Here is a 23,132-nt window from a genome sequence, read left to right as displayed (position 1 = left end):
TTTATACTTAGGTGTAAGTGTGGGTGACAAATATGAATAAACCAATTTAAACGTTACAAGTACTCAACTGGATGATGCCTCAAGGACATATTGATACATACAATATCTTTTTTTTTTTTTAAATACGACCAAACTGCATCATAAAGCTGTACATTTTTCACCTTTAATGAAAAAACAATAGTGTGGAAATATAAAGCTAAACACGAGTCTTGAAATAAAAAGCTAAAAATAAAGTATAAAGCTTAACACGAGTCTTAAATTGTAACACCTGTCTTTTGTATCCACAATTAACATTCAACTATTACCGCTGTAATAATCCTTGTCTTATTACAACTATGGTTTGCAAAAATGATATAACTCATCCGATAGGCCAGTTTCTTTTGTTTAAAACAGTAGAAAATGAAAAAAATTGTCACATTACAATTAACTTTCAAACACCATATTTGTTCAAAGGACTTTCTGATAATAATATTTGGTTTTGCAATAGAAATAGTTCGTACATTCAACCAAAAAGGAAAAAGATTTGAAACCAGATTAATCCTAATGTGTTTCAAACTATCCCTCATTTGCAAAATCCAGTTTGAATATTCCCTGATCATGGGATGAATATACACACTTTAACATGTTTAACCTTTCCAATGTTTCTATTGAAGTCACTATTATAGAGTAAACATATCAATCAACAAATGACCCCCATATTGAGTACACCATATCACTTACAGAGAAAAGTCGTCTGATTTTGAGAATTACGAACAGAGATTCGACGCAATAGAAATTTCAGTCATCGAAAAGTGAAATTGAATTGCCATTCATTCATAAATTAAAAGCAAGGCTGACAAAAATACTAGTCTTTACCTCAAACTTAACAAACAATCCGTCTCTTTATCCGTAAAATATTCAGGAGATATTGCTATAAGTTTACTTGTAGGGTAATTTTTTCTTCTTAAATCAATGTTTATTTTTAAATTGAGTTTATTCTTTTTATTTTTGTGTATGTCTACCATTATTATGACAAACCCCTTTTCTTTTATCATCGAAATACGCTGGTGTGGTTTAAAGATTTCTTGTGATTTCGGAATGTTTGTTTCACCTTATTATTGTTAATTGCTAGCTTTTTAAATGTTCTACGTAACGGTCTTAATAAAATTTTTTTGTATGTTTGAGGTTTACAGTCTGAGTAATGTCATGCAATAAAAGAATCCTCTGTACATACCGCCTTATCTAAAACAAATGGTATTCAAGTTTTGAACTTCAAAAGTTTTGAAATTTACAGACAGTTCTTCAATATCCGCATCTGGGTAAGGGTAAATTTCAAACCTCTAATCAAGAGACTTACTTTTTCGTCGATAATATTGAAGATAAGTTTATAATTCTTCATACGAACTTGATTTTACTGCGATGTACTCGTTGTTGTGGTGTGCACTTTTTGTTCCTGTCTTATGTTGTAAAATGATAAATTTTAGTCTATCGGTCTTCGATCTTGTTCGACATGAAGATATATAGTGCACATATAAACAAGCTCTGCCCTTTTTTACACTTCAGACTTAAATTGTTTCAAGCGTTTATTACAACAGTGATAAACATCCCTTGATAAACGTTAATAATGATATATGACTATAAAATAACTGTAAATTTTTTAAACATTAGATAAGATACATTTTATCAATTAACAATTCAACAAGTCCCTTTTGGTTTACAAGCTCTTCATATTTTGTATAAGTTTGTATTTTTAAATATTTTGGCGAAATGCACATCCGCTGTAGCAAATTTGGAACCGTTAATGTTATTGTTTTCCTGATACTTATAATTATTCAATTATACATGTATTTATAATTTTTGGTCGGGTTGTTGTCTCTTTGGCACATTCCCCATTCCCATTCTCAATTTTATTTATGTAAAGTTGTGTATATTATATAGTTTGAATTAATTATTCTTTAAAGTTTACACTCGACTTTTGAAGAGTACCCACTTTATACAAGGGTCAATACGACTGGATTCTTCTGTTTATTTTATTTTCTACGTACTACATATTTGTTCCGTTCTTGTATTAAAAGTTTGGTCATTCATGTAATAAATCCCGATTTATACAAGGAACTATATTTTTGAAGTGTTCCTACTTCAAAATAGGGGCAACATCCCAAGTTTCGGAAATGTTTTTTCGTACTGACTTTCTTTTCTGAGTACTACATATTTGTTCCAGTTCAATCTTGAAAATGGAGTATTTTAGTGTTCTGGTTTAATCATCTTGATCGACACGACAGCCTAGTTTTACCAGGAATAGCTGCATATACGGATCAATATGACAGGTTTTAGAGATGTTTTCTCCTACTGACTTTCTTTGCCACGTACTGCATAGTTGTTCCGGTTTAATCTTAAAATGGATTACTTTATTCTTTTTTGATTTGCCATCTTGATTGACATGAACGCCTAGTTTATACAAAAAATGATTTCATACACGGGTCAGTACGACAGGTTTTGTAAATGTCTTCTCCTACTGAATTTCTTTTCTATGACGTGCGATCTTGATCGACATGAAACCCCGGCAAATACCAGGAATTGAATTTCGGATGTGTACGTAATTCATTCAAGGGTTAAAATGACAGATTTGGGAAATATATTCTCCTACTTACTTTCCTTTATATTAAGTGCGATCTTTATCGACATGACAACCCGGTGTATACCAGGAATTAAAAATCTGAAGTGAATCTTCTTTATACAAGGCTCAATATTACAAGTTTCGGAAATGTTTTCTCCTACATACTTTCCTTTCCATCTTATTTTCATTTACTTACAATGGGTCGATATTACTGCTTATGATATCATCAACTTAGTAGTTCATGCGTTGCTACTGACATGATATTTTACAAACTCGTCTTGAATTTTCTGTTGATAAATTCAAAAAATATTTAGAAACTAAGGTTCAACCTTCTTCAGGCAAAGACCCCCCAAGGGTGACTGGGGAATAGAAGTATGGTCACAATTGGTCTTCCTCCGACCGGCAGTAAGACCCTTGCTAAAGTGGGGCGTCCGTTTGGCTGTGCGGGATGTACAAATTTGCAGCCACGTCCGGTCAGCATGGGGACGTTAAATCCGATGCCTCGTGTATAGAGAGTGCTACGCTCTTTGCACGTTAAGAACCCTCGCAACAACTCTTTGAGGGGTCCGTAGGTGACCTGTTGCAAGGCTAAATTTCTGTCCCTATCCAATATACCCTCATTTTCCGTGGCAGTCTAAATTTCTCCGACTTTAATCCCGGGCGCACCTATTACAGAACCTACCTATTGTATTTATTGTTAATTTGTTCTCGTCCTGAATATACATGAAATATTTGCCACTGGACGTTAAGCAACCAACAATCAATCAATCAATCTTCAGGCAAAGTTGACCCTATATCAATTGGCTGTTTTTGTAAGTCTCTTTTGTCAAATACATGTACATGTTGCTTTTCGAGTGTTTAGTCTTATCCTTGTCGTTCCTGATGAAAGTGAATCTGGCGAACGACCTAGACATACACAATAATTTATTGTCATTTGTAGATGAGTTGCATTGTTACACAAAATTAAATAATGTTTATTTCTCATTTCATTTGCAAGTAAAGTATTCATAAAATTTTAAAAAGTTTCATATAAAAAAAGAAGACATGGTATGATTGCCAATGTGACAACTCTTCACAAGAAACCAAATGACACAGAAATTAACAACTTTAGGTCACCGTTCGGCCTTCAACAATGAGCAAAGCCCATACTGCATAGTCAGCTATAAAAAAAAACGAAATGACAAATATAAAACAATTCAAACGAGAAAACTAATGATGTTAATATTTGATTTTGTTTTAATGTTGCTGAATATCAAAAAGATTAACGTAAAATTGGTTTCAAAACATTATCAACATTATCATAATGGCTGTAAACTTTGTTTTACTTTTACTTATTTACCTTAAACATTAATCTTTTTTCCTGGTTTTTACCATTTATAATTAAAGATACACTGTAGTAGAGATTTTTAAGCACATACCCCCTCCCTTTTTCATGTTTCAATTTTCAATTTCGAACAATTAAAATATATATATATGATTTGAATATAATACAATAGCATGTAGATCATGCAGATTATCATAATTATCAAAATTGTTCTTTTAAAATAAAAAAAAAATACATATGCTCAGCAGATCAACGTAAAAGTTCATTGACAAAAAAATGCGCGATTGACAGTAGGAGATACAAATATATATGATTTAATTTTCAACCCATTTGTTTTTTCTATAATTGGTCCTTATAATTAATATAAAAAGAAGATGATGTGGTTCAATTCCAATGAGACATGTATCCACCAAAGTTCAAATGATATGCTTGTTAGCAATTATAGACAACCGTACGGCCTTCAACAATGAGAAAAACCCATATACTTTGTACTTGATGATATTATGTCAGTGTCTAGAAAATAAAGGTTGTACCAATACAAAATACATTGTGCTGTAATGCTTAAAATAAATAATTGCAAATCTGTATTATTTTTGTATTTATTTGCATCAGATCGAAACCGATTATGACATACACGTCATAAATTCCGTTCATACACTGACAAATCCTTCAGAAACTAAGGATTCAATTATCAATCATTTAGAAATAAAGTTATACACTTGAAAGTATAAAACGTTTATCGTTCTTTTCAATATAATTTCACCACTAAATCCTTCAATATTTACCAATGTAATACGAAGGGGATTTGACTTGTTGTCATTAAAATAGAACATAGACAAGGACGTAAGTAGAAATCAACATATATAGACGTCCTGTATAATTGGTCCTTATATGAAGTAGAAACACTTACGAAATATAAATACATGAAGACAACTGGATTTAAACATTTGTAGAACTACTCTACTGTAGTATTACATTGAAATTGATTCGTTTTTCCTATAAGTATGATCTTGGTCGACATGAAAGCCTGGTAAATACCAAGAACGAATATCTGAAGTGTACCTACTTCATACAAGGGTCAATATGACAGGTTTGGTAAATGTTTTCTCCTACGTATTTTTCTTTCTGTGTTATTTTCATTTACTAACACTGGGTCGATATCACTTAGAAATATAAATACATGAAGATAACTTGATTTAAACATTTATAAAATTACTACGAATTGAACTTGATTCGTTTTGAGTTGTGTGAAGTAAAAATAGATTTCAAATATCTAATAGTACCTTTTCTATAAATAATATAAACCGTTGGTAGTCCGTGGGGAGATTAAAATAAAATGAGTTGAGCTTAGCATTATTCCTACGTCATGGAAGTATGGTGGAATATTACATACATGTTAGGCAGGTTTTACCTGTTATTAAGGTAAATCGTATGTATTTCCGTGATGTTTAACGAAAACAAAAACATGAAACCTGGAATTTTATTAGTACAAATATGCAAATGAAGCACTATGTCAGATATAGAAATAAGAGATTTGATGATTTAAAGATACATTTAAGAATGGGTTTTGCCGATTTTATGTGCTTTCTTTACAATCGTTCACCTATTTCCAAAGAATTCAATCAGTATTATTTCAGAAAATAGATTTTTTTTTATAGTTCAACAAGCCAAAGCTGTATGCAAATTTTTACAAAAATCTGTGACATAGCCCATTTACTGATCCTTGACCTTAACATAATACGTGCATAGCAAGAGACGTGTACCCTGGAAACATACCCAACATCGTTTTTGTTAGATTAGAACACCGTTGAACTACTTTCTAAAATTGTTAAGAAGATGTTATCTTAGTCTTTACAACATTACTTAGCTTTGTTTGACGTGCACCTATTTTCAAGCAAGAAATGCTTACACATGCTGGACTTTTTGATTGGCAGTGTATGTGTTAACATTGAGCATTCAATCTGAAGTTTTCCAAAGATAAAAAGACAAAACATCTTAAAAAGTTTGTGTTCCATTTCAGATATTTTGATGATATCCTGTATCCTTCATTTTCTATCAGTCCTCTAATCTCAAATATCCCAGTAGAGTTGAAATCAAAGATACTACCGAAGGGGTACATCATACAAAGATATGTTCCGTGATAATGTATCAGATAGACGACTAGAATATATGACAAATCTGATGATTTCAACTGTCCAATATTAAACCTTCCATTTCTCAGCAATACTTTGCCTTCTGTCTAATCATTTATCAATTAATATGCTATGGTCTCAAATATTTACACTTAAGGGACTTCCTTAACGGATTGACACATAAAAAAAATTTCCTTATACTGGGACAATTTAGTGACAGACATTAATATCGGGAGACAGAACATTTGCAGAAGCTTAAATGTTGCACTTTTGGAAATATAGTCAATACAATTTCCCAAGGAACTCCTTTTACTGATAACAAAAGTGCTACTTTTACTTTGAAGTTTTGTAAAAGTTCACATGTACGACTTTTTTTGCAAAACATAGGGTTGTGCGGCATATTTTTAATATTTATGTGACCTGAACTCATACTAAAATTATGTACTACCCTTCCCTTAGTCTTCCTAAGAATTCAAGTTTTGTCTCTATGAACATGATATGTAACATGGAGATCATATCTGGGACCCAGGAAAACAAAACAAAATATCTATGAATATTAAATATTCCACCAAAAGAGGCTTGGTTTGTGAATCAGCTGTATTTACAGAGTGCAACCTATATGGACAAAACAACCACGTCAGTTATAAGTAAGCTAATTGGATAATATCCTGATCAATTTACGGATAAAAAAAAAAGATTTGTTTGAGGTAAAATCTACTTTTTTAAACTTTGCTTGTTATGCATAAAACCATGGCAACCCAGAAAGGTCTATCAAAACAAAACAATACATCAATATGTTTGTAGAAACCGTAAGGCTTAAAATTCAGATTTATTATTTCAGGCCCCCAGTGTCCAACACCCAGACTAAGCAACTTTTTCAAAATATTTCTAAAACCGGTCTGTCATTTTTTATTAAGTTTTGTTCGGGACATTCTAGAATTTGACCATCATTTACTAGTCAACGTAAATGTAACCAATTCGTATACAAATCGACTAGGACTGCACAGTACTGAAGTGTGGGTGAATAAATAAGGAGATAGATGAATGATCAACGTTGTTTCCCGAAATTATTCATAATTTCAGTTTTGATAACGATGTTGGTCCATAGCAAATTTTATTTCACTAGACAGGATTATTTTCGTATATCAGTATGGAGACTATAATGAGAACTTAAGTTGCACAAGGTACACTACCCAATTGTAATGGCTTTTATTGAACATGAAATGTATCAAACTATGGAAATACGTTTAAGGATATAATATAAGTGGCAACAGTGTTAATTTTCCTGTTCCCTTAACGCCACATCAAAAAAAAAAGTGTGAAAAGTTTAGATAAGGTAAAACGTTATGTTTTGAATTTTGTTTTCCCGTAAACATAGTACAGTCCATTTTATAAAGCTAGATACGAAGCCGAACGACCCAATATTTAAAGTTGTATGATAACGATATAGAATAACATGTAACGCAATTAGGTATATCATTTTTAGGTATTAGTCCTAAATTTGAAGATTCTTTGTAAATGTGACATATGCTAATTCATCGGTAACCTTGCTTCATTGAGATGCATGGTGTTGTAAAGTATTATGTTGCACCTATCTGAAACATGATATCACAGGCGGAAATATAGACATAACCAATAGTTGTTAACATCTACATCATTTGGTCTCCGGGTGGAGAGTTGTCTCATTGGCAATCATATCGCATTTTATTTGTATAAATTATGTTATTTATATTAACTGTATATTGTTTCTGACAATTACAGGTTATTACTTTTAGGTTATAAACCGATGTTTTGTTAACAATTTAGAATATAGCAAAGTGCTCTCGACCAATGAAATTGTAATATTTGTTGCAACTTAATCATGTTAATTGTGAAGAATGAATGAAAATGATGTTCTTAGTAAGGGCTTATCCAATGTTTAGTTACAATGAGGGTCGGTTGAAAACAAAACTTTACGACAAAAGAGATGATTTCATCTTCAAAATTGTGAAATTTCCGTTTCTGTGTAGCAGTATGCCAGCAGCGCCTGCATGCGAAGTATATATCTCCCAGTTGATACTATATTCCAGGGCTTGTATTTCCTATCATGATTTTCTTGATACACAAGGAAGCTATTAAACCAAGAGTTCCAACTGATGAAGATGTAATCATCCCTTCGTAAGTTTTACGGACGCCATCACGAGTTGGTTGACCGTTATGGAAAATCCGTTTCACAGATGATAGTGGATATGTTCCTAATGTCGTAACTACAATCCCGCCCTCTTTCACGAATGTGACCTACCGAAGTAGACTTATTACCGGGTTTGTCTTAAAGTGAGCAACACGATGGGTGCCACATGTGGATCTGCTTACCCTTCCGGAGCACATGAGCCCACCCCCAGTTTTTGGTGAGTTTGTGTTGCTCAGTCTTTAGTTTTCTATGTTGTGTTTTGTGTACTAGTGTTTGTTTGTTTGTCTTTTTCATTTTTAGACATGTCGCGGTCAGTTAATATTCGACTTATGAGTTTGAATGTCTCTCTGGTATCTTTTGCCTCTCTTTTACAACTCAAAACAAAGAATTTCTATAAATTAGTTACAACTGACCTAAAGCGCAGTCATCAGTTTGAACGGATTATTGATTGAAAATTGAAGTTTAAAAAAAAACAAAAAAAAAAAACAAGTTCACAAGTTAAAATAAATTGGTGCCGATAATTTCATTATGTGAATATTTAGAACTTCACAATAACAAAAATCAAAGCAATTGCAAAGAAATGCAAAAAAAGAAGAAAAAGAATAATAACTTTTCAAATTTAATGTAACCTAAATTTTTCACTAACACGCTTACATCAACTCATACTGTATTAGCAGTTAGTTATAAAACCCATTTCAAATATGCCTATACCGTTTAAATTGTGTCATATAATGTCTAAAACATAATTTATTAAATTTCCAAAATTATTAGTAATACTATAACCGATACCAATTTATTGCACCAGATGCGCATTTTGTCAGTTACTCTGTAATGTCTCTTCAGTGATGCTCGTTGCCAAAATATTTGAAAATCCAAAACCTAATACTAGTACAAACAATGAAGAGCTGATAAACCATAAGGACATCAATATAGTCAAAAGCGGCCAAGGAATTAGAGCTTTCACTCGATAATGCTTGTACTTAATCATGAAGAAAGGGATTAACATTCTCTTATATACATACTAAATCTCCTTTGTGCCCACAGATCAATTAAGGTATTTTTTATCTAAACATCAACCATGCGTAATGGCGTTGAAATAGGTAGATAAATAACAATGAAAAATAATTTGCTGCAAGAACCAAAATCTTAAAAATGCCAAGACTGAATCTAAACAAAAGCATCACATATTAACGAATTATCATGACATACTGTTAAACATATGTATACATTCACAAAAAATCCTCGTCGGCATATATTTCTTTCTTGCTTATTTTCCTTTTCACTTGGTGAATTGCTTGTACAATCTGCATAAGGGCAGTCATTTCAATCAGAGGACTCATTAATTTGCCAGTATATTAAGAAAGTTGAATGTGGGCATTATATGGAAGAAGAGAATAGACAAGACCATATAAGGCTAACAATTTGTAGATTTATATTTCATTAATACTTAGACGAGTGACATTAACTTTAAAATTTCATTTTTAATGCGCCCATCTAACATACGGCTAAATCATAAACCATTCGAAAGCACATCATCTGTACTATCTTTTTTGCCCGGTCGTCAAATATTCGTATGGTGCAGTTTCCGTCAAATCACGATGAAAGGTCAAGGACAGACAATTTCTAATTTTACAATATGTCAGCATTTTTACATATTCTGTCTTCTGAATAATAATATTGTGTATGGACATATAAAAATCTGTTAGAACAGATGTTAATAGTTACTTATTGAAAGCACTTTGATATATAAATGTCGGATTTTTTATAAATAGCGCCATTTTCCAGATATTCCAGTGAAATTGATAAATATGCGTGATAAACAATTTTTTTGTCTCTGATTCAATTGTTATTCACCATAAAACCAAATAACATATTTTATTTAGTTCTAATGATGTTTTTGACATCATCAAATTACTGCAATTACGCTTCTTGTTAATTAAACAGCCAATTATAACAACCCATGCAGTTGTCCAAAACACCGCCATCTGCAAAAAGATAGTCTTTTTAGCTGTTTTATGTTAAAAAATGTTATCTAATCAATATTAGGTTGAAAAAACACAAACCTTGAAAGTGCAAAAAGATTATAGGATATAATACACAGGAAATTCATGCCTTTAGGGGGAAATTTGTAAGCGAAACTTTGATATTTTAATATAGATATGTTTTCTTGGTTGCAAATAATGCATCGTCTATTGACTAAGAAAATGAAAGCTATTATAAGCTAGCCAATAAAAATGTTATTCATGTCTGGCCGAAGTATTTAATCCTATCAAACTAAGTGATTTAGACATATTGCAATTACATTTACTTACATTAATTTTTTATTTTGAAATTCTAGCAATTCGCAACAACTATACTTACACTTCCTGAATAGTTAACATATAAGTATTGTATTATAAAGATGAGTGATTGATTGTTGATGTTTAAGACAATTTTCAGCACTATTTGCTACTAAAGTATTTTGCGGCGATCGGTTTTTATTGGTGGAGGCCCACGATGTATTGTATGATATTTATATCATGCGCAGAACACATATTTCCCTGAAAAACATCTATCACTGATGTTTTTAAAAAACGGAAAGCAAAACATATAAAACAGTGAATTTAAACCAATTAGTCTAAAAAACAGCTGAAACCGCCTTGGGTTAACTTTGCATGATGAAGGAACTCGAGGTATAACTATATCAGCAATGTATGTACAAACCTCAAATTAAATTTAAAAGAAAAAAGAAACGATATTAAAACTTAGTCTCAGTTAGAACAAAACAACATTTATTGAAAACAAATGTTCAAAACATTCGACATCTTTAAAATTGACTTGCATTGCCTGTTTTCCTTCTGTATGTATGTTGGTCTCCCTGGGCACTTCTTTTTTTCCTGCCAATAAAAACTGATCGCACTTAACACCAACAATTTTATAAAATGTTTTAGCGATAGAATTGATGACAAACTGTTATGATACGGATAAAAAAGAAATAAAAAAAAAATACCTGAAGCAAACCAAAGGGAATACATCGAAAATGAACATCCCATTTCAAATGTTCTAAGTACTATTATTTTCATGCAAATACATTTTGAAATATCATTCTTATATCTGAATGTGTTGTCGAAAATTCATGTAGCAGGAAATCAAAAACAAATAGTATATATATTCATGCATACTTTTTTGGTTTATTGTTAGTATATTGTTGTTACACATAGTCCAAACAGACTTCTCCAAAAAGTCACTAATATATAAAACTACACACAATGCGATACCATGATGAAACACGTAGCTGTTTATAAGGGTATGTGAGGGAGAAAATCAATGAAACAGCAAAACAAAGACACAAATCAAACAAAATACATTGACAGAATGGTTAATTGTTGGTGTCAATGGCGACCATAAATCTCCAGGAATCTTTTTTTATTGATTTAAATAAAAAGATTCCAAGTCAGCATTACAAAACAATCATTACAAACCAGTTAATATGTCTAAAAGAAATATGAGAACAATCCATAAAAAAGAGAAAAATAGAAGAAAATATAACTTGATAGAAAACTAAAGATACAATAACACAAACCCCAGATCCTGCTTCGTTGGTAGCAAAAATTATACTGAAAACAGCAACAAAAATAAAATCAACTAAACATTTTTTTTTGTTTTTGTGTACAGAATATACAATCACTAAAAAAAACTTTTCTAAAATACGAGGCTTATAATTAAAAAAAATCACATGCAAATAATGTAACGAAGAGCTTGGATAGACAAACAGACAGTTATCAAGGTAAATTTTCGTGTACATTACAATAATGTCATTGATGATACTGTAAGATCATTAAGTCTTTATTGGTTTCACATCATGCCGATCTGATTTGAACATGTTAAAGCGGGTGATGAATAACCATAAATGGTGAAGTTGAAATCATCCCTTCGTAAATTTTACGGACGCCATCACGAGTTGGTTGACCGTTATGGAATAACCGTTTCACAGATGATATCGGATATGTTCCTTATGTCGTTACTACAATACCCTTCCCTTTTCACGAAATTGTCCTACCGAATTAAGACTATTTACCGGATTTGTAATAACATAAGCAACACGGCGGGTACCACATGTGGAGCAGGATCTGTTTACCCTTCCGGAGCACCTGAGACCACCCCATGTTTTTGGTGGGGTTCGTGTTGCTAAGTCTTTAGTTTTCTATGTTGTGTCATCTGTACTAATAAGTGTCTGTTTGTCTTTTTATTTTTGGACATGGCGTTGTCAGTTTGTTTTCGATCTGTGAATTTGACTATCCGTCTGGTATCATTCGTCCCTCTTTTGTATCATGTAGATAGAACATATTCTCCTAGTTCAGTCATTGTAACGATACTGGCTCTTAAACACAGTCCCATGTGTCCTTCTAAGTTAGCAGAAAAATATAAATCTTAACAATAAGTTGCAGATATAATAGCAATAATATTCCACTTTGATTAAAATTTTATTAATCAGTCAATTAATAAACAATAAATGGGCATGGACTACAGTGAGGTCATTCATTTTGTTTTTAGATGACAACACTGTGTTTGTAAATTTGTTAATTATGAGAAGATTGTACATAAAAAAATATAAATAAAATTGAGAATGGAAATGGGGAATGTGTCAAAGAGACAACAACCCGACCATAGAATGATTAAAACCAGAACTAAGAAATAAAGAAAAATAGTTTTTATTCATGTTTTCATTTATCTCCTCACGTTGAAGCTTATTTACGCATTTTTCAGATATTTAATTATCAATAAGGTTTTTTTTCCATTTATTTACATATTCTATTTTGAGGTTAAGATTTGTAGCACCAGTAGATAATTGTTCGTTTGTTTTTACGTAGAAGCCAAACTTTTATATGCTTGAAATAACAAAAGTGTTTATTTTGAAACGTGGTTGCCTCTTAATCAGTTTCATGCATTTTGTCTTGATAAAACATAAAGTAAAAGATAAATAAGACTATGGATAATTTTCACAGTGTTCAGCGAGTGTAATTTTACACTTAAGCAAACTTATATCTTTCTTTTTGTCTTAAAAGTTTGATGTTTGTCTATATGAATAACAAACTTTTGCATATTTTAATGTAATCGAACGCAAACTAATTGGCTAAGACCCGTAGGAAGATCTCAATTCATAGCATATATATTTTTGTTTTCGAGAAAATAAATGCACTGCCATAAATGTACATGTATAGTATTTCTCATAGTACTAAATATATCCTCTTCAATAACTTAAGAGTTCGTACTAATCATATCTACTTGGAGTACAAAATAATACGTACCAAATATATCCCTTGGAGTATATTTAAGGGTCTGTTTTGACACTACTATTTTAAGTTGATCAAAATAAATCTGAAGACTTATGTAGTTTTTCCTTTTTGTGAGTGTTATATGTTATGTTCATGTGCCTCGTCAACTGTATCTAACATTATTTTAGAGATATTTTATTATAAATGGCATGTTCATGGCTTCTTTTGTTAATATTGTTCTTCGTGGAATTAGAGATTGACACATTTGAGTGACACAGGTCGTATCTATTCTTGACCATTCGTTATATTTTGTTGCATATGACGTCTGTTGATATCTCCTAATTGTATACCTATGTTTATATATATTCAAGGGTCTATCCTAAATTGAGGTAAATTATATGGCCTTCCAAATACCGTTTCGATTCCTAACATCACTGAAGAGACATTAATTGTCGAAATCCGGATATGGTGTACAAAAGCCTTTGCACCTTTTGTTTGCGGTATACCATCTTTTCCGCAAGTTTATTGTTTTCTCTTTAGTATTCAGTTTATAATTGAGATCCATTTATTACATCGCTGATCCGTTTATTTGGCAATCGCCAATGGCAGTCAGCAGGGTTTAAGAACACCAGTTGTTCGACCTGCTAGTCAAATGCGTTTTGTTAAAATATACTTTTTCACTCATTTGGTCTTTTGGAAAATGTTGTTTGTGCTGTATTTAGACCCCTCTACCAAGAAATTTGTTTTGCATGCACACGTATAAAAATTGCGGTTTTTATCCAACGCAATCATAGGATAGAACGTTGTTTTCAATTTAGACTTGTTTATATATATATATATATATATATATATATATATATACAACTCGTCTAAACATCAGCCCAACAATGTTAGATCGGTAAATTTGCTTTCGCAAATTTTTTGTTCTTCCCTCGCCGGGATTCGAACTCATGCTACTGAGATATCGTGACATAAAATCGCCTGCACTGTATCCGACGCGACCACACGATCACCTAGGCTTCACAATAATAAAGCTTTCGGTGGCCGGGTGTTACCTTTCCTTGTCAGTTTTAATCTAGCGTCGTAATACAGTACATGATGTATAGGGCATGAAGATGGAATTGTTACAGATCAGCTGAAATATCTATTGTAAAGGATCTTACAAATTAATGCAAGATACAGTCACAGAAATAATTATATTTATAAGTACGTCTGAACCAGTGACAACTCTACAACAGATTTATCCATCGGATCACCAGCAGTGATTGTGATACATGGCTGTGTACATTCTGTATATACAACTCGTCTAAACATCAGCCCAACTATGTTAGATCTGTAAAATTTTCAGATCTAACATTGTGTTAGACATGGAATTCTAAACTTCGTTTATTGTGTAATGATAAATAAATTTAAATTATGTAACCAAACAATATATTCAGTAAAATTATTCGACAAATTGCATAAGCTTTGTTTCAATATCAAATTATTTGTATCGCTGTACGTACATTTTACACGAATATTCCTATTTCTGATATTCCCTGCGAAAGCACAATGTTAAATATTCCGACAACAAATGTTGTCATTGAAAACCTAACCTTTCCATCGTAGGTTAACTATGTACGAGGAAAGGTACTTAAACACGATTGACATATGTTCAGCATCTTAACGCTGTACTTATCATGCATGTGTATCATTTTATATTGAAAAGACAAGCATTTCTTTTCTAAATAGACTATTTACCCTTATTTGTGACATTTTTACTTATTGTTTTTGTTTGTTTTGTTCACACATCGTTGTCAATAATGGAATTTGATGAGACTTTCATACAAGTGAGAGGTTTGGCTAGCTTTAAAACCAGGATCAATCCACCATTTTCTACATAAGAAAATGCCTGTACCAAGTCAGGAATATGACAGTTGTTATCCATTCGTTTAATATGTTTGTTTTTTTGATTTTGCCATATGATTGGGGACTTTCCTTTTTGAATTTTCCTCGGAGTTCAGTATTTTTGTGATTTTACTTTTTTCTAACCAATAATATACTGAACCTTTTCAGACAATGAAATTACAGCTATGATTGATAATGAAACCCATGAAAAGCTTAGTAACATTTAAAATGTTTTTATCACGAATGTCATTTGTAATATGGTATTGTTTATGTTCACCACCAATTTGCTTTGTTATATTCAAACAAAAATTCTTAAAATATATATTTGATTTTCAATGAACATCTATAATTAAGACAGGCATTATGTAAATACTGTAAATATAATTATATAAATGTTTACTGAAATTGAAATTACTTAGAAATGAATTGTTATTGGAATTCCAACAGAAAAACTTGTCACGGTAATGTTATTTGAGCGTTCTTTTTGTCTTTAATTTTGATTTTTCTTAACGATAAGATTTACGCGAAATTAAAGGTTGCACTTCTGTAAATATAGACAATGCAATGTCCCATAGGAACTCCCTTTACGGCTAAAACTGTGCCACTTTTACTATGAAGTTTTGTATCATATAATGGAAAGTTATTTTATTCAAAGGTCAAAACATAGGGCTGTGCTGCATATTTTCAACATTTATATGCCCAAAACTTCTAAGAGTTTAAACTTATACCAAAATTCTGTACTACCGCTCCCTTCACTTTTGGTCTTCCTCAGAATTCAATTTTGCCGCTACGATGTGAATTTATACTGGCAACATTCTCAAGTTATATCTCTCCAAAAGAGGCGTGGTTTGTGAAACAGCTGTTTTTACAAAGTGCAACCTATATCTTCAGGGATCTTATCTTAATAGCGAAATGAGCGAAAATAAATCGCTGGCTAAGATTTTCAACTTGTAAGTATCGATATTTTTACGATATCATATCAAATAAAACATAATACGTTTACCACTATTATTTTAAAGTGTTGTCCTTACTACCAAACAAAAAGCAGACCGATATCTGCCTTTGTATAGTAGATAAAATAATATGATGTGGTATGTCTGCCGATGTGTCCAATTGAAGCGCCTGTTAGCAACTATATGTCAACGTACGGTTTTCATAATGAGCAATATCTCTAAACATATAACTTTTTTTTATTAACAGTTATTGTATCACCAGTGGTTTACGGTTATCTCGCAAGTGTTATAATTTGAACAAAAATTGCTAACCCTTCATGAACACATATGGCCTCCTCCACGGTCGGAATGTTTTTTTTTTTAAACGGTAAATAAACAGAATTATCATATAAACCATGTTTGAAAATTTGTCCGACAAACGCGCGTTTCGTATACACAAGATATGTTACGCTCGTACCAAAATATCTATTTTAACTGGTTTTATGTAAGCATGGTCATTAAGTGATTGATTTGATTGTTCTTCAGTAACATCAAACAAAAAACGTGTAAACTTTTTTTTTCTTTCTCTTTACAATCAGAAATGATAAAGAAAAACAAATTATGGTTGTATTGGAGACAGAATACTGCTATACTATTTATAGGAGAACTATAAATTGCGACTGTTACTGTGCGAAGAATTAAGATACCATCCGCATTAAGGTTACCCATCTTATCAAATACATTTTGATCAAGATAGTCGTTTAACACTCCTTTAGTTATCCTCTCTCAAAATTTGTATCCTCAATACCATGAATAAATTATAAAGGAATCTATTGATAAAAAGAGATTATTTAACCTTTCTCATATACATTTCACTTACCTACATTGTAGTCTAAAAAGACTTTAACAAAATTTCAAGCAACCCTCACTCGAATTAATTAAAGCTCATGCATTTTATGTCGACAAGCAATTATAAAATATCACATATTTTATTTTCGTTTAGCTGACCTTGGACCAATTGACTTTGCAATAGTGTTTCTCTATATTGTTTATGACTGTCTCAAAAGAAGATTATCATCGAATGATACTTGCCAAACCCAATTTAATAGGCGCCACTAGTGAGAGGAAACCGTTTTTTCCTTCAGAAATATCATTTTATATCCGTAGGTGTGGTGGTGTATTTTTCCATAAAAGAAGATATCGTAAATAAGGCAATGCAAAGTAGTTTATCTGCCGGATTGTGGCAGTTAACATGCACGATTAAAGCTTTTCACCAATAAATAATATACTGTTTTCGTCTGTAGAAACTTTACCGATAACGCAGGTGACAGTTTGTAGATAATTTTGATAACATTGCATTTAAAATGTAGATAAATAAATATCTAAAATAATAAATTGAGGCAAAAGTACAAACAAAATAACAACAAAGCATTTGTATGACACAAATACATAAGATATTTTCAAACGAATATGATCGTTTAAAATACCAAGCTCCTTTTGGAGTTCATGATTTTCCCTCAGTTTTCTTTTCACTACGATATGTATTTTCTTGATGGATTTAAAAGATTTTGACTTAATACTGCTAAATAATGTTGCCTTACATTATTTGTTTCATATCAAAACAATGTTCGATTTTAAAGAACATAAGTCTATTTTAAGTCAACAACCAATGCAAAAAACTAGTTGTGAATTAGTGTCTAAATAAAACAAAACATAGCTAGACTGACTTTCACGACAGCCATGAGTTGCTATCAATATTAACCAGATTATGAATTTCAACCATATGCATTACGGATATGAAGGGAAAAGATGCAATGTTGAAAAATATAAAAGGCAATAATCAGATAGAAGTTATAAGCTTGTCTCTATCAATGATGCATATAGACATGATTATAACTATAAAATTGTACATTTATCAAAAGAACGTGTGGTACCCTTCTTTGTTAGTCATTAACAAATGATGTGAAAGTAACGTTTTCGGTGTCGTGCTTAAATTAGTAAGCATTTTCAGCATTTGACAAACACATGGAATTTCCGAAATGTTTGTTGATATTAACGCAAAGAAATAAATACTAAAAGTAACACCCGGGCCTAAGTTGATTGAAATGGTAAAACACAGAATGTTGGTATCTTTTAGATGAAGAACAACATACATAAAATCCAAAGAATTTATTGTTTACAAATAATTGGAACATACTCTTTGTTTTACCTTAATATTGTTGAATACGTCACTCATACAAAATGAAAACAACACTTCATAAGTTTCGTCCATCTGAAGCGCTTTTCTTGATTATTGTTCATCAGGAACGCTGATATTTGATAGCCATGGATGTGTATGAACCGAAACATTTGAAGAGCTATATGACCAAAGAGGACCTAAATATATTAGCCGAATTAATATGAGGCCAACTTTACCTACAGAAGTTGAAACCTTAGTCTCTTAATTATTTGCAAATTTATAAACGGAAAATTTAGAAAGGTTTGTTATAATTCTACAGAGCTGATGATACTCTTGGACACTGATAGTCCACTAGCAGCGATATCAACTCAGTGCTGTACGAAATGAAAACAACACCTTGTTAATTCAGAAGTGGTTTTCTGGACTTACTTTTATCAGGAACCCTCAACGCTGAATATTTGAAAGACAATGATATAAAAGAACCGATCCATTTGCACAGTTATATAACCAAAGAGGACCTTAATTCTGATGACATATAGTTTATAGGGTCGTATGTTATATAATACGGCTTATTGTCTCTTTTGTGAACATTTGTATTATACCAAGGATCGACGGAAGAATAAACATTTTGATATTTGAAGTTTTGCCATCTAGCAAAGACGTGGGTGAATTCATCTGGCTTCGGAGACAGTTTCTTCTTTTTCTTCTAGTTGCATTCAAAGTTTTTTATGCATTAATACGGTTGACAAAATCCTCAACACCTTTATTCCACTATACGATGTGTTGTTCGTTTGTTTTTCTGTTTTATATGTTAACAATTTGCTACCGCACGTTATGCATTCAGCAATAGAACCCAATCGACCGTGAGATGATTTCGGGAGATTTTTATGAAAGTTTTATGCTTCTGCTTTTTGTTTTCTTTCTAGGAAATGGCAATATCTTTGTTTAAGCGTCCTAAGCTTTTGTTCTTGATTATAGTTTTTGTAAGTTCGTCGAAAAATATAAATCACCAAAACCAAAAAAGTGCATAATTTTGTATAATAATGTTTGTTTTGTTCACGCATCGATGTCAATATATTGGAATTTGATACGATAGTCATACAAGTGAGAGGTCTAGCTAGCTATCAAACCATGTTCAATCCACCATTTTCTACATAAGAAAATGCGTGTACCAAGTCAGGAATATGACAGTTGTTATCCATTCGTTTGATGTGTTTTAGCTTTTGGTTTTGCCATTTGATAAATGACTTTCCTTTTTGAATTTTCCTCGGAGTTCAGTATTTTTGTAATTTTACTTTTAACACATGTTTTGCATTGTTTGAATGGCACCAACTATCTCCTCATTTTTAAAGTATAACGTCAATACAAATCTAACTTTTATTTATCAAAATGAATTTACTATTTTAGCAGGAAACACTCGTTAATTTAACCATTTCTTTTGACACATCATATTGAAGACGGTTATTTATTATACATGTTAAACAATAGGCCATTAAATGTTCAATTATAAAAAAAAAAAACACCCAAAACCCAAGACTTTATAGAAGTTTTTTAACCATATCATGCCAACATGGAGCTACTTTGGGCTATCATCGATTGTCGTTTTGAAAAAAGAATACTGTCAGTTGTAATAGTGTTGAATTCCATATCCTCACAAAACATTATGTTCTGTTATGTTCTCTACCATCTTTGAAAAAATTAAAAAGACATGTAAATATTGATGCATGCAGAGATTGATATACAATTACCTATTGAAACTGATATTTAGATTTATCATCAAAATGCAAAACACAACCTTTTCCGACAGATTAGAATGAAACAGCTGCATCAAATCCAAATATATTATGTCTTGACACATTTAACGTCCATGGTTTAAATTCGTATAAAATTGAGAAAACTCAGAAATGATTTTTTACAGCGAAATATTGTTCGAAAGGAATGAGATTAAAAGTTGTTAAATGAAGGTTTATGGTCTAATTACATATAGAAGAATGTAACGAATACGAAATCGCAGAAAAGTATGGTTTAAATAAATATAGTTGTGATAACAAATAAATGCAGCGAATTAGCACTTAAATTGTAAAATGTAGTAAAATATGAAATATTTAGCCACATAGATATGAGTAAATATTGATAAATTAGCTCAAAGTGTAATTAAAATTTAATAAATATCTTAAGTATTTAAGAACAATGTAATAAAGCCTCTTCTTCATTCAATGCCTTGTAATACCCAAACATGTGGGGGGAAATTAACGAAAAAGATTAAATTTTATATATATAGATGCTTTTTGATGTTATAATTGCACAATAAATATACACAGGCAAATTTTGCTCAGGTGAATTTCGCATGAATCTCAGGTGACATTCACCTATCAGTTGACGTGCATTTTTCGTGAGTTTTACATAAGATTCACAAAAAAACTCATCTGAAATCAGTTCACATGAGATTCATGTTTAAGCTCGTTTGAGGTGAAATTCATATATATTCACATGAATTTAAATTCATGTGCAATTAACTTGAGTGAAATTTTACTGTGTATATATCTCTAAATTCATATCATTTTATCACGAAGCCTTTCTTAATAACATTAATCAAGAGTAAATCAGTTACATGTTGTTAAACCTTTCCAAAACTGTGGTTTTGCAACTAAAGTAAGATTCCGGAGAATTACTAAAACACGTATGTCTAGAATTACTTGTCACAATGTGTTCCTCTTAATTACATTTTAGGAATTTGCAGTAGAGTATGATATACCTGTGTTCTTCAACAAATGTATTTTGTTTGATTTCAGATCTTTAGTTTTCACAAAAAATCGTGCTTTCCGCAAACATTATTACTTATGTTTCGTTAATACCGTTTCGCTTACATATGATGCCATGTCAACTGCTATAACTCATCTAGACGATTTTAAGTTCCCCTCTATACGTCTTTTCTGTACTTTATATTTCTACCTAATCGACGTATACTCACATTTTTTATTTATTCATAATAAAATAACGAGCAGCCTTATATCTGTCAACATTCTCAGACTTCTCAAACTTGCTTTGTGCAGGTGTGTATGTGTGTGTATATTGGTTGTGTTATAACCATGCTAGTATTTGTGTTTATTCGACACATGGTCTTTGTTGTAGGTAGGAACACTACTAAGAAGAAGGTTTACTATAAAAATAAGTTTAATGATCACTTACCAAATATTTAAAAAAAATGTATTCATCTCTTACTCTGCTTTTTAGAAATTGTACATCCTGTAAGCAACATGTGATATATGTTAGTCGATGTATAATTCTCTTTTAGACGTGTGTTTGTCAATTTTGCACTGTGACTGATTAGTTGACGAAATGTAACAATAATGTATTATACATTATGAAGATTTACAAAATAAGCAGCATTACTTGCATTATAAAATTGGTTTTTGTTTAGGTTAAGCATGCGCTAAAAATTCATACGATCACTTTTTAAAACAATAGATATCTAAATTTTGCTTTGAATACGCATTACCAGTACTTTCTCTTAAATCTAGGGTTGTTTTCATGCCAGAAAATTCAGGACCTACTAATTGTGTGTGAGCAAGTTATATTCTTTTAGTGTATTATCAGACACAATATGATGTTTTTATTAATGTTTTGTTAGTTGCATATTAATGAATGTGTCTTTAGATAGTTAAACTTAATCATGATTAATCTATATTGAATTGTTTACATAATTCTCTGTCAAGTCTTTTTAGATAATATCAATTGAAATCGACTGAAATTAATTTATTAGAATAATAATACAAATTCATATTTATTTTTTAAAAACAAATCGCCTAAACGAAGGCAATTTAAAAAAAAACATGTTTTTTGTTGTAAGGTAATTGTATTTATTGTTCCAATCTCATAACCTAGCAAATATCATTTTACCACTGTTATACATTATAGTTACATAAAAGAAGATAACAAAATGTACAAAACTTTAATATAAAAGGAGGTTTCTTACCAGTTTCTATCTTGTCAATCAACTCAATAACAGCACGTGTTTGGATATTATGTGCAACATTTTTTAATTGAATAAGCATTTCATGATGTGATAGTTTTTTGCTGTGAACATTTCTCCACAGTATAAGCGCTTCAAAGGCTTGCGTTAAAAGGTCACTACAATAGTCTCGTTCTATCATTACAACATCGGTGTACTTCATTCCCAAATCAAGAAAAGCTGTTCGCCAATCTTTCGACAACCAATACGCTATTTCCTTTAATTTCTTGTCTGTTAATAGTTCTGAAAAGAATAGTTAATATACATACATATGAAATTATAGCACCGTCATATTCTCTAAAATAAAAGGAGAGAGGAGAATACAAATTACAAATGAATAGTTTCATTTCAGATCGTTCCATTCAGTCCATCTGAATTCAACTCAATCGGAGAAACTGTTTAAATATAAACCAATATTTAAGACAGGATTCAGTAGTTGTCGTCTGATGCTGTCTGTCACATGTTTTTCGATTAATAATTATCAAAAACATGGCCGTTGATTCTTTTTAATTATTTCATATAGGTAAAAACTTCTAAAATTTTGGGTCCTCAATGCTCTTCAAATTCGTATTTTTTTGGCCGTGTCAACATTTTTTATTCAAGAGTCACTGCTGAGTCTTTTATAGACGATAGGCGCGTCTAGCG

General features: G+C 31.4%; 1 protein-coding gene across 1 annotated transcript in view; it reads right to left on the bottom strand.

Moving 5' to 3' along the window:
• Positions 1–19,900: 19,900 nt before the first annotated feature.
• LOC127732852 (uncharacterized) overlaps positions 19,901–23,132 on the bottom strand; it is a 36,769-nt gene continuing 33,537 nt past the window's right edge. Inside the window, exons 10-12 of the mRNA XM_052242036.1 lie at positions 22,452–22,730; positions 21,665–21,721; positions 19,901–20,162 (exon numbers count right to left, since the gene is read on the bottom strand). Of these exons, the coding sequence (XP_052097996.1) occupies positions 21,687–21,721; positions 22,452–22,730 (314 nt within the window). The 3' untranslated portion in view covers positions 19,901–20,162; positions 21,665–21,686. The remainder of the gene's footprint in view (positions 20,163–21,664; positions 21,722–22,451; positions 22,731–23,132) is intronic.

This window comes from Mytilus californianus, unplaced genomic scaffold (assembly GCF_021869535.1).
Source record: "Mytilus californianus isolate M0D057914Y unplaced genomic scaffold, xbMytCali1.0.p SCAF_29, whole genome shotgun sequence".
NCBI lineage: Eukaryota > Metazoa > Mollusca > Bivalvia > Mytilida > Mytilidae > Mytilus > Mytilus californianus.
Note: the sequence above shows the minus strand (reverse complement) of the source record. Positions and strands in the feature narration are given on the sequence as shown.